This window comes from Amyelois transitella, chromosome 5 (assembly GCF_032362555.1).
Source record: "Amyelois transitella isolate CPQ chromosome 5, ilAmyTran1.1, whole genome shotgun sequence".
NCBI classification, from domain to species: Eukaryota; Metazoa; Arthropoda; class Insecta; order Lepidoptera; family Pyralidae; genus Amyelois; species Amyelois transitella.
The window spans coordinates 9,950,125-9,966,785 of NC_083508.1; the positions used below are offsets into that span (position 1 = coordinate 9,950,125).

Consider the following 16,661-nt stretch of genomic DNA (forward strand, 5'->3'; position numbering starts at 1 on the left):
TACTTATTGATTATATGAATCAGGAATGAAAATGCTGACCGCTTCTTTTTGAGGAAAAATAGAACAAAATAAACTTTGTGGAATATCTTTGTAAGGGCGGTAACACTTAACTCTAAGCGTGCAAGCAAGACATTGACAGAGCGCGAGCTAGCTATACATACGTCATTAATCTTTCATAGGGATGGCGATTCTTTCCGAAAAGATCGATTTTTAAGTCACTCCGAATCGTTGTCGGATGTATCGATTCCCGTAAAAATAAATACATTTTATTAAAAAGAAAAAAAAAATAACAATTGGTCCCTCAACAGTAAAATCAGTCATTTTGTTCAGGGAATTCACTAATAACAATCATTTTATTTCCATATTATCAGTATTTGATCAAGTATGAAATAATATTTTTTTTTCATGTATTTATTTATAACATGATAAAGTTAAAGCTTCCAATGCTTCATAAATAAACACGCATTAATACATATGGTCACGTCTATATCCCTTGCGGGGTAGACAGAGCCAACAGTCTTGAAAAGACTGAATAGCCACGTTCAGCTAGGTATTTGACTTAATGATAGAATTGAAATTCAAATAGTGACAGGTTGCTAGCCCATCGCCTAAAAAGAATCCTAAGGGATAGTTGGTAAGCCTATCCCTTAGTAGCCTTTTACGACATCCATGGGAAAGAGATGGAGTGGTCCTATTCTTTTTGTATTGGTGCCGGAAACCACACAGCAGCTTCATAAAAAATCTAATGAAATAAATAATGATCAAGGTTAAAGCATCGAATCCCTGAATCGTTTCATTACTGCATATCGATTCAAAAAATCAATTTTAGGGATAAAAAAAATCGATTCTTCGATTAATCGATCAGATCGCCATCCCTAATTGGTAATTTGAGGTACCTAACCTACTAATTTGTCATCGTACAAAAAGCGGATTATTGCACTAAATTTTGTGCTACAAATTTGAGTCCACTCCGTTTGCAAAGTACTTTTCATTTTGTACAGTGACTTAGTTTAGTTAACATACTTTAGTTTTCAATAAATTCATTTTCACTGTGACCTACCTGTTTATTGTCACAGTTTTGTGAAAGTGGAGGAAGGAATCTATGTCGTAACTACCTATCTCGTATTTTCTTAGAGAAAAGATCTTTGATCATTGCGTATTTTACACTGAAGATAGTCTGTGAACTTGGTATTAAGAAACTAAAGGTTTTCTTTTGTGAAAGCAGAACCTAGGTATATCTACAATGAATCCCTATCAGCAAGTAAGTTTTGGATGGTTTAATTCACTTTTTATTAAGTTATATTGTATGGTGTGAATATGCATGAATCGCAATAGTTTTGTTAAGTTAACATACTTTATAGTTATTTTATAATAATAAAAAAACAATGTTTTTCTTATGAAGTATTCCCCATTAAAAGTAGTCCAGTATCCCGAGATATGATGCACCAATAACAAGTACCTAGGAAATGTTTCAAATAATTACTACTTAAAACTGAAACATGTCAACTTAGTTGCAGAATAGCAATCATTGAAATTCAACAAAAAACAACTAAAATATTTGTTCTCCATTGCATAGTGTTACTGATTCCTGTTTCGTTTCCTTTCAAGGGCCAACCAGGATATCTCCACAATATCGGATTTTCCAACGCAGCTCCCCAATCCTTTGGGAATCCAATGCCTATGCCAGGATTCCCACAGCAAGGGATGTCTTATGGGATGGGATACCCACAAGCCCCACAACAGGGTTACCCCCAGCCATCATCTGGCACGCCATATCCCGGGTCGGGTTACCCCCAGCCTACTTCTGGGTATCCTCAACAGCCTTCAGGAATATCAATGGTTGGGTCCACATATCCTGGTCAATCTTACTCCCAACAAAGTCAAGGATATCCCCAATCTGCTCAATCTGGCTACCCCCATTCGGGATCTGCATATCCCCAGACAGCCCCTGCTGCATCTGCCTACCCAAGCCAGTCTTACCCTCACAGCCAAGGTTACTCGAATCCCTCTCAATCTGGGTATCCTCAGCACGGCACTCCATCAACAAACTATGGACAATCAAGTCCATATCCCGGAAGTGCATCCCTTGGTTCCCAACCACCAGAAATAAAGGTATGTGAATCACTTTATGCTTCTCCAACTAATCAGCTGAGGTTGTCACACAAATAATTTTAATGTACTGGGATGAGTTTTTATTTATTTATAGAAGCATTTAAGTAATATTTCATGGGATATTTTAATACTACCTTTGCTTAATTTTGGCAGTCATTTATCATTATATAGGTACTTTTTTGATATAAAAGCTTAAATTCTCATTAATTGAAGTTTTTGTTTTAAAATTGCAACAACATACAACCAAAGCTGATTATAGGATTTAATCTCGTATAACATGTAAAATAACTGTCTCACTTGGTGTCTCGGTCAGTGTATGTGCTATTCTACTTTTCCAAAATTACTTACATATCACATCACATTTTCCTATTCCTTCCCCTCTTTTACCAAGGTTATATATGCCATATTGTTTATTTTTCTGATAGGCCACATTCAGTTGTTTGGCTTTATGGTAGAATTTATGGGTAAGGGTATGTTTGATGTGTTAATATTTGTAATTATCATTATAACACTTTATTGACTGTTTAAGAGAGTGTAAAGAGATGATCCAATCAATATTTACAGTACCTACAGTAAAATGTTTCCTTAGGTACAGTCAACAATATCAGCATCTATTGATACTGTTGACTGTACCTTAGGAGATTCTAAAAAATCATTAATTATTTATTATTGAATTTGGATCAACTTATTTAACAAAATACACATCTCCTGGATGCATTCTCATTGGTAACGGCAATGTATAAAACAGTTTTGGTACCTTATCTTTAAAAAATGTCACATTATGACAAATTTAAATTCTCACTAGGTAAGTATATTGTGTATTCTTCTTCTCCTTGTCGTTACCTTTTCCCACTTTCTACGTGGGGTCGGCACAGTATGTTAGTTTTTTATGTAGAACAGTTGTTAGTATATTATTTATATGTAATTTATTAAATTAACACTTGGCAAATGAATCTAGTTACATAACTACTTATACCTACACAGGACTTACGTGGGGATAGTTAACTAGTTTGACATGATAAAATTGCCATTAGATATTGTGACAAGAAAATAAGATTTAATAACTGATTTTAATTTTATAATATCACCCTCTTTTTATCTGTTTTGGGTTTAAAGTTAAGGTAGTTAATGATTAAGCAAAATTTAAAATTGAATTGAGAAACGAATTTACAGCGAATTTATTTGTCATTAAAGACCAGTTGGCATATAAGTAAAACCTAATTCATCAGATGAGTCTTAAAAAGCCATCATAAAGAGCAAATAAGACGGTTCACTTGCCAACATACGTACCGGTACCTACATGAGTCTATTCAAGGAACATTTTGCCGCAATTACATTGTTATGCTCACATCTTCTGTGTACAAGTCGCAGTAATTCAGTCTTGGCATTGGTCCCCTTTACAATGGATGTGGATCGTCAAGAAACCCCATTTATCTCCTTTATCGCAACTTAACAAAAAATCGTGTTATGGTGTTCTATAGTGATGTGCGTGTAATTTTAGAACATCGATATCGCTTTTGTGCGGACGGAATCTAGTAATCAATATGTCCTCAGTAACTTCTAACTCGAGAATGCGCAGCGCTTACAGGCCTTCAATTGGTCTACGGCGAGGACTCAAGTCGTTTCGTTATACGGTATTTATTTCATTGTAGTGATTCCGATGGCTTTATGAGAATTAACTCCGATCTTTGGACTAATATACGAAAGTAAAGAGTTTACGTGCAAGTATTTACATTTACTAATAAACTCTTCTTCCTCCTGGCTTTAGCCCCGGTTTCATCCTTATCTCTCTGGAAAGGAGCCCGGGGAATGCCTTTGAACTTGAATCTAAGATTGGGTGAGTCAGGTTTTTACAAGAAGCGACTCCCGTCTGACCTTCGCAACCTTCGCAGGTAAATCTAACTCGTATTGAATCGATCATGGTTAGAGATCCAGTTGCCTGAATGTACGGGTTTCCTCACGATGTTTTCCCTCGCCGTAAGAGCATCGGTTAGTATTCAAACTAATGTACATAACTTTGAAAATAATCATTGGTACATGGCCGAGGTGGGATTCGAACCTGTGCCTTTCTGCGCATAACTGGGCACCTTACCGATTCGACCGCCAACGCCGATGAACAAATAGTCTTCAATCATTATTTTACACCAAAATAAAAATATTACTTCTAATCTCTACGTAATTATCTACCTATACAAAGCGAAGGATAGTAAGTAGAGTCATATATATGAAACTATGGTATACAACGGTACAATCTATTTGTGATTGAATGTAAAATTGTTGTTGCTTTATGTATGTCAAGTTGACATATCAGTACCTATCGAAATACAGATTCGTAAAATCACGACCCTTGAAATTTCAAAATGAGACTGAAATATAATTGTCCAATGTCAATGTACCTACCTACATAAAGTTCTAAAATAGCTTCACTTGTCCCCTTCATGGTGTTAGCACAGTGATAAACCCCGGTCTTAGATGTGTCTTATTTAGATAACACTGAAATGCTTGTATTGAATCCCCGCGAGATGGTCCGATGATCTGGTGAATTCCGCGGGGAAACGTTGGAAGCAGGTCGCCTCCAACGGATGAAGGTGGAAGTCATTGGGGGAGGCCTAGAGGGCTATGTTCAGCAGTGGACGTCCTACGGCCGAAATGACAATGATGATGATGATTCTATCCAATGCATTCGTCATTGTGACTAACTCAATGCCAAATTGCAGTGGAATCTCTTCAATGGCTTTGGCCGTCGTCCTCTTTTACTTTCATGACAAATTTTTATGTATTCAAATCGAGAGATAATATTTTAAGGAACTCAAGTAGGCCTGAATGGTTTAGATATCTCTTTTTGGCGATGAGCAAGCAACCTTTTACTATTTGAAGTCAATTCTATCATTGAGCTAAACAGCTGAACGTGGCCTATCAGTCTTTTCAAGACTTTTGTCTCTGTTTACCCCGCAAGGGATATAGACGTGATTGTATGTATGTACGTTAATCTCTGTTAACCCAGCTAGTAGGTCCCAAGGCCCAACGTAAGACATGAAGGTCTATTCTTCGGGACCACCCAGCATTTATTATGCTTGCATTCTTTTTGGTGGAGCGGTAAGGGTACACCTATGTCGTACTATCCCACCACCACTATAACTACCAACCTTCCGGCTATACGAGTCGAATCATGGAAGGAGTGCGCAGCTCTTGCGTTGGTCTATGTCGTACTGTGCATTTTTACTAAACAAACAACCTATTTTCAGTCCAAGCCAACCGTCGTGCCGGTGAATCCCTTCGACCCTCGAGCTGATGCGGCGGTGCTCCGCAAGGCTATGAAGGGCTTCGGAACTGATGAGAAGGCCATCATTCAAGTCCTGACGAGGCGGAGCAATGAGCAGAGACTGCGTATCGCGTTTGAATTCAAAACTTTGTATGGAAAGGTAAGATTGAATTTTAATGAATAAAATAATGCCTACTAATATTATATATAAAATGCAAAAATTTGTTTTGTAATGTGTGTTTGTTACTCTTAAACGCACTATCTGCTAAGCTGATTTTATTTATTAATTTAAAACTCTATTACATTACTTAATTAAAATGTACACAAGGCGGGCTTAATGTATTTTCATGAAATTTTGTGCACTCGAAGCCGGAATATAACAGGGGAAAACTGTATTTTTTATCTTGAAATTCCCACGGGACTGCAGCCCCGTGTATTATATTTACGCACACAGGTTAAGCTAGCCTGATAGAAGTTCATGACTTAAGTAAAAACAGAGTGAAACGACTTTACTTAATGAGTAGGATGTCACGATATAAAACTGCCTGTAACACGAATACAAATAGACGCGTATGCAAACGTATTATATTACTTAAAATGTAAGAGGTATCATGTATCGAGCCTGCATAAAGAGAGTTATGAATGTGGATGAAGCGAAATAATTATGCAGGGATCGTGACAAGTAAGATGTGGTCTCTGCCTACCACTCCGGGAAAGATGCGTGATTTATGTATGTATGTAAGAGGTATCAAAATAGTATTAAATTGTTTTATGTCTTCACTAGGATTTGGAAAACCCTTATAGGTGGTATATGAACTTTCAGTCTTTTCAAGACTTGGCTCTGTCAACCTCGCAAGGGATATAGACGTGACTATACGTATGTATAGGTAAAACTGTATTCATATTGGTCCTCATTATAATACTTTACTTAATATGTTAATAATGGTACCTACCTAGTTGACTCATTGTTTGTTGAACTGTTGTTAGCTTGTTGGCACATAATATGCGTATCCACATTTCTTATCAGTCATTATCCTGTTACATGGAGGCCCTTATCACATGATATATGCTCTCTCGAATAACTGGAAACAAGTGAAATGGTTATTGAGGTTAAATAGAGAAGACAATGATTTTTATCCCTGGCGCGGTAGACAGAGCCAATAGCCACAATACAAGACACGAAGGCCTAATATAGCTAGGCTTCATAATGGAATTTAAATTCAGAAGTCTTAGGACAAGGAAAACGTAGCAGTTTAAATTTTTACCGTGTAACTATTAATTAATTACATCGCCAATGACCTAGTTCTCGATTCTCTAAGGTATGACATTAAAACATTAATTTATTGAACTGTAACATGTAAACTAGCTTTTTGTCGAGGCAATGCTCCCGTGGATATTCCCATAAATAAGCAACCTATGTTTGACCTCTAAATATTTATTGCTTATATTCATAATAGTCCTTAAATTAATACTAAAATATCCTTAAATTTTAATCAAAATAGGTCTAGCGAGATAGACTGATAACCTTTGGCTGGTATGGAATTATGTAGTTATATCCTCGTATCTCCTTATGTAACTACAAGAAGATTACACCCGTGACTCCGCTCGCGTTACACAAAATTATCCAGTGATTTCCATTTCCGCGGGAATTTAGGAAAATCCTTTCAAATTGCAAACTTAGATGAAACTTTCATCGTGTTGTTTGTGGTGCTGACCAATCACATACATACATACATATGGTCATGTCTATATTCCTGGCATGTTAGACAGAGCCAATAGTCTCGAAGAGATTTGAAAGGCCTCTTCCAGCTATATGGGTTCATGATGGAGTTGAGATTAGAATAGTGACAGATTGCCAGCCCATCACCTACAAGAGGAATCCCAGGCTTATAAGCCTTTCCCGCAGTCGTCTTTTACTAATTCCATGGGGAAGATATGGAGTTCTATTCTTAAGTGCTGGAAACCATACGGCAAGCAATCACGATCGAGTCAGAATCGTACGATGATGCCATTTTCTCCGAACTTTCATTTTCATAGAGTTCAATGTAATCGTTTGGCGTCAATCCAAAAAATAATCTCTTCATAGCGTATTCCCGATTGCATTGGTAATTGTTTGTTTTAAACAGTGTTATTACTCATTAGTCACATTTCGTATAATCCATACCGTATCCTACTCAGTAATCCGGAAGAAATTTATTCATCAAAATCTAATTCTGCCGCCAATAAACGCATAGGAAAAATAGTCAATTAGGGAGTTTTTCACACGAAGCTACTCCGGAACCTTTACAGGGGGGAATCTAATTCATATTAGATTACTGTAGAAGCTGCACTACATGTACCTATGTGCCTACTTTCTTAGTTGCCTTTTACGACATCCATGGTATGAAGTGGTCCACGTCATAATTCTATATCTGCGGATCCTATTCTGAAGTGTCAATAATTCTAAGTCTTTTTTAACCAATTCCTCTTATCACCGATAGGATCTGATCTCCGATCTGAAGAGCGAAACGAGCGGGAAGTTCGAAGACTTGATCGTGGCTCTCATGACTCCATTACCGCAGTTCTACGCCAAGGAGCTGCATGACGCCACCGCGGGAATAGGGACAGATGAAGACGTCCTCATTGAAGTCATGTGTACCATGTCCAACCACGAGATTCAGGTCATCAAGCAGGCTTATACGGCCAGTGAGTATTATATTATTTAATTATCTGCTATAGAAATTGTATGACTGACTGACATATCAAACCGCTGGGTCTAGAGATATTGAAATTTGTAGTGGATTCTTTATATGGTCAAAGGTTGCACTAAGAGAGAATTTCTCGAAATTCCCGTGGGAATAGAAATTATGGTGATTTTCCATTTTGCGCGAGCAGAGCCGCGGTCGTCCTCTCGAAGATACAATAAAACTAAATTGAAGGCCCTTGATGAACAACTCTAGGTGTATAGATAGTACTTATAGTATAGTAAGTATGTATATTATACATTTATCACTAATGCAATAGTTATCCGCTTAACCCAATGGCTGACTGCTAGATAATGCTATTTAGCATTAAGTTCGCCTATAGTAACTTCACAGATTGTACAAATGTACAATCAAGCTTCGGTTCAGGTTAGCCGAAGCTTGTGTGAACCGAAGATTGATGAATGTGGATGAAGCAAAAGAAGTATGAAGAACTGCCGCGTTGTTTCCGGCAGTTTTGAATAGCACCACTCTACATTTTTCCCATGGATGTTTTTAAAGGTGACAAAGGGAAAGACTTATAAAATTGGGATTTCTGTTGAAGGCGATGGGCCGGCAACATGTCTGTCACTATTTGAATCTCAATTCCATCACGAGCCATACCTACAGCTGAACGTGGCCTTTCAATCTTTTCAAGACTGTTGGCTCCGTCTACCCCGCAAGAGATAAAGACGTTTTAATATGTATGATACTGGTGTTGTTTTTAATCGACAATAGCTATACCATTGGGTTCAAAACGATATGTTCCATTAAAAAAATACTAAAATAAATTAGCATGTATTTAAGTAGGATTCACATCGTTAGAGGTAAAGGAAATATTCACAATCATCATATCAAATGTTAAACGATAAACAAGAATTGCTGCGAAATCGTCGCTTCTAAGAATAATCCTTGGTAACAAGATCTAAGCTAATGAATTGTTTCCGACTAAGTCTTAGCACTGAAACTGGACGCTAGGTACTTTTGTTAGAATTTATACATTTTTTTGTGCGGTTGTACTATATACCTACTTACCTAAACAGGTAAGACTGAAAGACCACTTTCATTTGTATGGCAAAATTATGGAATTAGATAGCGACAGGTTGCTAGCCCATCGTCTAAAAGAAGTTTCTTAAACGCCTTTACCTTAATCGTTTTTACAAAGCTTGTTGCTAATGAGTTCCTGTTAGCATTTCATTAAACATTCTTCTGATAATACCTACCTACTGTAGTAAAAAATAAGAATTTGCGTCTTTAAAAATAAAAAATTAAAATTTTATAATTAGCACAAATATATAGCAACACATTATGTTATTTCAGATATAGGTACAAAAATAAAATAAAGGCCACCGCAAAATGCAATCAGACGTAATTTTCACAGATATAAGTTATCTCCGTATGCCATGCCATTGTGGTTATAGAACAAAACTAAAGTATAAATTATTTTATATAGGTACATATCTTTTAAACAATAAATAAAATAATCTAATAAATATTTTAAAACATTTAAACTTTGAAGATATTCATGAATTGAACTAATATTCTTCGTGACTAGACGAGAGTCGACGCATTGATAAAATAATAAATAATACGTTAACATAATACTAAACTCTTTGTTCCCAGTGTATGGAACTCTTTTGGAGGACGACCTCCGCGGTGATACTTCGGGCAACTTCAAGAGGCTTATGACGTCATTGTCTATGGTAAGTCACAGTTTTTCCCCACATACACTTAATTAAATGGTGTTTCCTTCCTCCTCAAATTAAATTCAATGTCCGTACTTAGTTTTATATGTATTGCAAAATATTCAAATAGGTACATATTTCTTTGTACCATATTTGAATGAATGTTTGCACATTTTTATTTTTGATGTATAAAATAAAAAACTCAGATGTTTCGTATACATTTTTAAGCCATGCAGCTAAACGTGGCCTTCCAATTTTTTTAAAGACTGTTGACTCTGTCTAGGCCGCAAGGGATAGACGTGATTATATGTTTGTATGTAGGTATATTGGCAACTACTGTAAGAAAAAAAAATATTTTAAAATTTTCCGATCACTTGTAATAACTTGGGACGTTAGTATTGTGTTTACACAAAAATGAGTGTTTAGTTGAAATAAACTCTTTTGTTGTTCATCAACAAGTGAGTAAACTTGAACGTAATAAATAAATCAAAGACTGTTTCATAACGCACCGAGACTACATATCGTCAATAATCTATGACAAATCATTATAGTTCTTATCACGTATTAAATAAGGCTCAATATAGCTCAATATTGGTAAGAAGTGTATTGGTTTTTCCATTTAGATATGAGAAGTGAATTGTGTATTGAAGGAAAATGTCGATAACCCCATTGTACACTTGCAAATAAGGAGAAATCAAATTAAGTTGTTACGAAAGATTTGCGTACTGACGACTTGGTGAAAATAAAATGTATCTTAACTAATTACCTATATATATAGGTATATTTAATTTGTTCCCTTTGTGTCTTTAAATCTTACACAACCGATAAAAAGAATATACTTCAGAGTAATAGTAATTTTCTTCACACCAAAGCAGGTCACTGTGTTACATTATCTGTAGTTGTCCTCGACTCCATTACCTTAGTAAAATTGTGAAGTTAATTCTATTATTTATTATATTCATTTTGAAATGTGTTTTCAGGGTAACAGATCTGAAGAATTCCACGTGGACCAAGAAAAGGCCAGGCAAGACGCTAGGAGCTTGCTGCAAGCTGGTGCGTATTTATGATTAAACTAATATTTTATATTTTAAAAACTAAACTAATTTTTCCATTTAATCTTTAATGCCTTAATTACTGAACTTTTATAGACTCAGTCTTAAAAAAAAACTACTAAGAAAGATGATACTTTGACAAAGAGAACACAAGAATAATTATAGGTTATTATTCCTGAAGGTTTTGTCAGTCTGTGTGCTGATCATCAAAATCGGCCCATTAGTTTTTTAAAGCGTATTCGTTAGAGAAAAAGAAACAAAATAAAAATCTTCACTTCTTTAATAAAAGTCTTTTTATTACTATGGCGAACATATAAAAATATAATTTTTTTATGTTAACAATATTAGTACGTATATGGGTAACAGTATATCAGTAACACAGCTACCCAAACGGAAGCTATATGACAAGGCTGGGTGACTAATGGCGTTTTTATCTGATTAGTGAATCAACGCAGTTACAAGGTCACATGGTCACAGCGCCACGGCCACGCTAACGTAGGCCGACGTCACAATGTAGTCATAGAATTTATATAGATGATGAATGATTTATATAGGTAATGTGTGAATAGGCTCTATTTGAGCTTACGTGTACTTCCTTAGGCCTCATCTTGCATACCACCACGCAGATTGAGGTCAAGCGCACAAAAGAAAGGTATTAAATGAAATAAACAGAACGTTCTCACGTGATGCCAATGTGTACAGTAGGTACCTAAAATGATAAAGTCAGCCGTTTGACTTTCGGGAGGACCTTAGATAAATTTGATACAGTTACAATTGTTGCATAGATCAGCCAGCATATATATGACATATATCAAGATGTAATCCCTTCCAGGGTAGGGTATACAAAAAAATCTTATATGTCACTTTCTATAATCACGACCTAACACTAAGAAATATTATAAACTGGAAAGTGTGTTTGTCTGCTCTTCACGTCCAAAAACACTTTTCAAATACTATTGTTTCCCCGAAAATCTATGCAAAATAACTTTAATAATGATAGGTACTAATTTGTGTTGCGGAACGCGGGTGTATCTTATACATTGTTAATATGTATGTATTACGAACGCATTATTAACCGGATGACGCCTAAGAGTGAAAGAGACGTGTATGAGTGAGTAGGACAGATGGAACGGCAGATGGCGGAGAGAGATTAAGACGGTAGACGCGTTTAAAAAATTAGAAATCAAATAACCGTTTGGAGATGTGACACTATATTTATTTATCTCTTAAATATATTGCTATATTTTTCCAGGTGAACTCCGCCTAGGAACAGACGAGTCGGTGTTCAACGCGGTGCTGTGTTCCCGTTCGTTCCCGCAGCTGGCGGCCATTTTCCAGGAGTACCAGTTCCTCACGGGGCACGACATCGATGACGCGATCAAAGCGGAGTTCTCTGGTGATCTGGAGAAGGCCCTTAGGGCTATTGGTAAGTGGCCCAGTAATGACTTATACTAACAAAAAAATTACGGGCAAGAGATATATGGAAATTAGAAAAAAAAATATTAAATACAAAAAATTACTTCGAGCAATATCAGACAGGATGGTTTTTTATCTCAAAATTACCAGCTACGTACTTACTCTAAATAACATTAGCTACAGTTAGAGTTTTTATTTATAACTTTAACTCTTGCTTAGCTGTGGTTGAAAAACGCCAACAATTCAACGATCCACAGTAAGCCGAAATTTGGAGTTTGATAGTCACCAACATATTCTATAATCACATGTAGGTTCTTATACATGTTAAATTAAAATCTGACGTCACCAGTGTGGGCAAAAAGGAATGACGAAGCGCAAGACATTCGAACTTCGTGCAAATTCGTTCCACGTATATCTAATTGCAAAAACCCAATCCTGTAAAGTACATTAAAGTCATGACTAACTACCTACTGCATATAAAATAATCACGTAATTATCTCACATTGTCAGTAGTTTTATGAAAATGCTATTATTACTTTGGCGACATTAGCGACCATTGTTTGGTCAAAAGTACTTTGTCCACAAACATTACATAATCACAATTAGAGAGCACTTTAAAATTACCGAAACGTACAATGCAATCTTACGTTCGGATTCTCGCTAAAAAGTCCATCCGATCTGTTAATAATAAATCAATGTCATGCACTTGGCCTTAACCTTATTACTGACTCCTTATGTGTTTTATTGTTCTATTATACGGTCGAGTTCAATGTACTGTCGTGCGGCACACGATTCCATATATATCTACAGATTATTTACAGTTATTCGATCTGACATACTCGTACCTCAAACTCGTGCGTCAAATTTGAAACAATGCTCTAGTATTACGTACGTTACGTGCGAATTTAATACCTGTAGTAAATAAGTAAAGATTTACTTATTTAAAAAAAAACCTTGCCCCTTTCTCGGAAGGGTACATCTTTTCACTTGGAGTATGGAAATATGTAGTCTCTACATTAATTAATCACAACAACTTAATCCCCCAAAGTTCTAAAACCCGAAGTGGTTTCGACCAATCCAAGGTCACAAAGCTAACCCCTGCCGCAAATACTGGCTGTAGCAACAGAAATATATATTTTATTTCTTCTCTTTTCCAGTGAAAGTGGTGCGCAACAAGCCTTTGTTCTTCGCCGAGCGTCTCCACAAGTCCATGAAGGGCTTGGGCACCAACGACCGGCAGCTCATCCGCATTATGGTGACCCGCTGCGAGATTGACCTCGGAGACATCTCGGACATGTTCCAGAGCAAGTACGGGGAGTCTCTCGCCAGCTGGATAGAGGTAAATATCATAGTCTTCTTGTTTAAGGTGACTACTTGTACTGTACGTACATTGACTTAGATTGTACATGAACATCATACAAAGACAAACGTGCGCCGCTGTTTTTATCGCGTCAAAAATTAGCGCTGTCCCTTTTTACCTCATAATAAAAAGCGAAACAGCGAAACGAACAGCGACAGGGCAGGTGGGGCCTTAGCGCGGATATGGCTAACCTTTGTGGAGTAGTGACTCCTGAGGAGAGCCTCAAACGATGACCCACCGTGTCCTACCACCTGTATACTGATAGCTCTGTAAGATGCCTCTGACAATGCCTCGGTGACGAATTTTGGTCTTCCGAAATATGATCTGCAAGAGTTCATGCGCTAAAGACAAGATTTGTTATTGTGTGGAAAATTTCTGTTTTAACAACAAAAAAAAAATCGGTCGTATTGAGAAACTTTTATAAGTATTTGGATGGAAGTTGATTTTTTTTTCTTATGAAGCAAAATTAGTAGGAAAGAGGTGTGATGTATGCAAGGTATTTTCTTTTTATTCTTATGTATATTCTTTTTTGTTTCAGGGCGATTGCTCCGGACACTACAAAAAATGTTTGCTCGGACTTTTGGGTCTGTACTAATGCCAAGTATCTAATTATAATGTCTATGGTCGGTGTCCCCATTGATTCAAGCACATAACTTATATGTTAAGTTTTTTATATTTGCTCGAATGTCTATGTATCTTTACAAAAATATGGTACGGATAATCTGAATGGTTGAAGTTCTGAAACTTCTTTATTATACAAATGTAGTAAATAAGACTCCTTTTTTAAAGAATCTCTGCCGTTATCTGAAAATTTCAAATTAAAGTCCGCACATGTTCTCGTATTTGCAAATATTTGATTTTCCTCACTTGAATAGTTTATTGTTAAGCTTATTCCATCAATAGTAATCAAAAAATATTTTTTCTGTAATGGTTGTTATAAAAATAAATAAACTACATATAATATTTAATCATTGACTCATTAAGAGTCTAAAATCTGACGATATCACGGATAATGCCAAAATATGTTTCATTTTTCAATAAGTATAAGATATTGCTTAGTTTTGCATTTTAATCTTAATAGTTTTCATCCACGATTTTCTGAATCATAAAATATAAACCTGTCCTTAAGCAGTTTAAGCATGATTAATAAATAAGTTAAAAAATATTTAAGACTATTTTACAATAATTTTAATTTGCTTTTATAATGTGCCTTAAAAAGTGAAAAGTGCCTATTAAGTTAATTTTATCAATTTCTCAAACACATATATTTTTTTTCTTGCAATTTTTGAGCTGTTATAATTAAGAAGGATCACTATGTGTTAAGTCAATTAAAATATAATTTGTACAACTAAAGATATTCTCTAAATGAACCTCAAATAGTTATATTTACACAATATTTTGTCTTTACTAAGGTATACGGCAAACGTAAAATTTATCACAATTGAGATGCTGTGTTGAAATACCTGTATTAGTTTTGAGTGCTCAATACATAATTTTCAATACTCTTCTTTGAAAAAGACAATGACTCCAATATAAGTACCTACTTTAAATATTCCAAAAAAAAAACTTGAATATGCATTTACAATGCAATTTACTCTGAACTAAATAGAAGCACAATCTTATTTTTTCTTAATAAGCTCTTAAAGGTATTTTTTTATCCTTTTGTGCATAAATGAATTAATTTTCAAGAATAAGGTCACACTTGACACTTTCTAAACGAGAATCTCTATCAATCAGTCTTGCGTACTGGACCGCCACTTCTATAAGTCGCATCGGCAATTTTCGACGGCGCAGAATAGCGCAATCAACCGAATGAAAACTCAATAAAATAACGACCTTATTACAATTACATTACACTTAAAATCGAAAACAAAATGTCTATTGCTATCTCGCTCATAATAGCGGACAGTTTAGTCTGCGGGTTCAAATGAAATGAGCGCTCTGATAAGCTTAAAGCGTACAAAAATGTAACTTCTGCTCAGGTATATAGTCAATACTGTACGCTACTATTAGTATCATTTTCTTGACCACACCCATATATCATTGATTTCACTCGTTTTTTACCTAATTGCTATTCTTATGAATAAAAAATATATAAGTACGGGATAATGTTGTAGTGTTATGCAACCAAGTCGATCTCTTGTTGCGTTTATTTTCATTTCCAAGATATCATTTAATATACCTCATATAAGTATATTTGTTATTGTAAAATCCGTTGTGGAAAAGAGATTTAATTTATTTTGTTTCAGTATTTGATATTGATTATGATCTGTTTTAATATATTAAATTGTAAATTTAAAAATTCTGAAAATGTGCCTAAAAGTTCTTATTTCAAGTACAACATAGTTGTAATGCTTGTAACCAAGAATGTTAACTGATGCTGTTAAATAAAGATATTTTTATACACTTCAATGTTGTTTCTACATAGTCTTAATGTATGAATAAACAATATGATTATGAATACGTAGTTTAATTATATCAAACCAGACTCACACAAATTTCCCCTTTATTTTCCACCTGACAATCGTTTTCTCTATTACACTACGAAATTATTATACTATCGTTCTGTATAGTTCCCGGCATCAATAGAAAAATTAATAGGACCACTCCATCTTTAACCCATGGATGTCGTAAAAGGCGGCTAAGGGATAGGCTTATGAACTACTCGTACATAGGGATTCTTCTTTTAGGCGATCGGCTAGCAACCTGTCACTATTTGAATCTTTATTATTGAGTCAAACAGCTGAACTTGCCCTACCATTCTTTTCAAAACTGTTGGCTCTGTCTACCCCGCATGGCATATAGAGGTGATTATATGTACCTATGTATGAAAATACAAAACTAGCAAATACCTAGTTAAAAGCGAGTATCCAATCAGCAAAAAGCACTACCCGGCACGGCTTCGCACGGGACATGGACGATATTATAGTACATTACATTAGGGGGGATGGAGAATCTGTACTAATGTTATAAAGCTGAAGAGTTTGTTAGAAATCTCAGGAACTACTGGTTCGAATTGAAAAATTATTTTTTGTGTTGAATAGACCATTTATC

The 16,661-nt window shown here is 35.5% G+C and overlaps 2 protein-coding genes across 4 annotated transcripts in view; both read left to right on the forward strand.

The window, feature by feature from the left end:
- LOC132901802 (uncharacterized) overlaps window positions 1-16,661 on the forward strand; it is a 129,037-nt gene that overhangs the window by 34,432 nt on the left and 77,944 nt on the right. The gene's annotated exons all lie outside the window — the stretch shown is intronic.
- LOC106134531 (annexin B9) lies at window positions 902-16,013 on the forward strand. 3 transcript variants are annotated; one of them, XM_013334614.2, is made up of 9 exons: window positions 902-1,261; window positions 1,609-2,112; window positions 5,358-5,534; window positions 7,855-8,059; window positions 9,718-9,797; window positions 10,760-10,832; window positions 12,084-12,257; window positions 13,405-13,586; window positions 14,146-16,013. In XM_013334614.2, the coding sequence occupies exons 1-9, from the start codon at window positions 1,244-1,246 to the stop codon at window positions 14,200-14,202; spliced, it is 1,470 nt and encodes a 489-aa protein (XP_013190068.1). In that variant the 5' UTR covers window positions 902-1,243; the 3' UTR covers window positions 14,203-16,013. The 3 variants fall into 3 exon arrangements, with proteins under 3 accessions (XP_013190068.1, XP_013190070.1, XP_013190069.1); XM_013334616.2 differs by lacking the exon at window positions 1,609-2,112; XM_013334615.2 differs by lacking the exons at window positions 902-1,261; window positions 1,609-2,112 and adding an exon at window positions 3,177-3,746.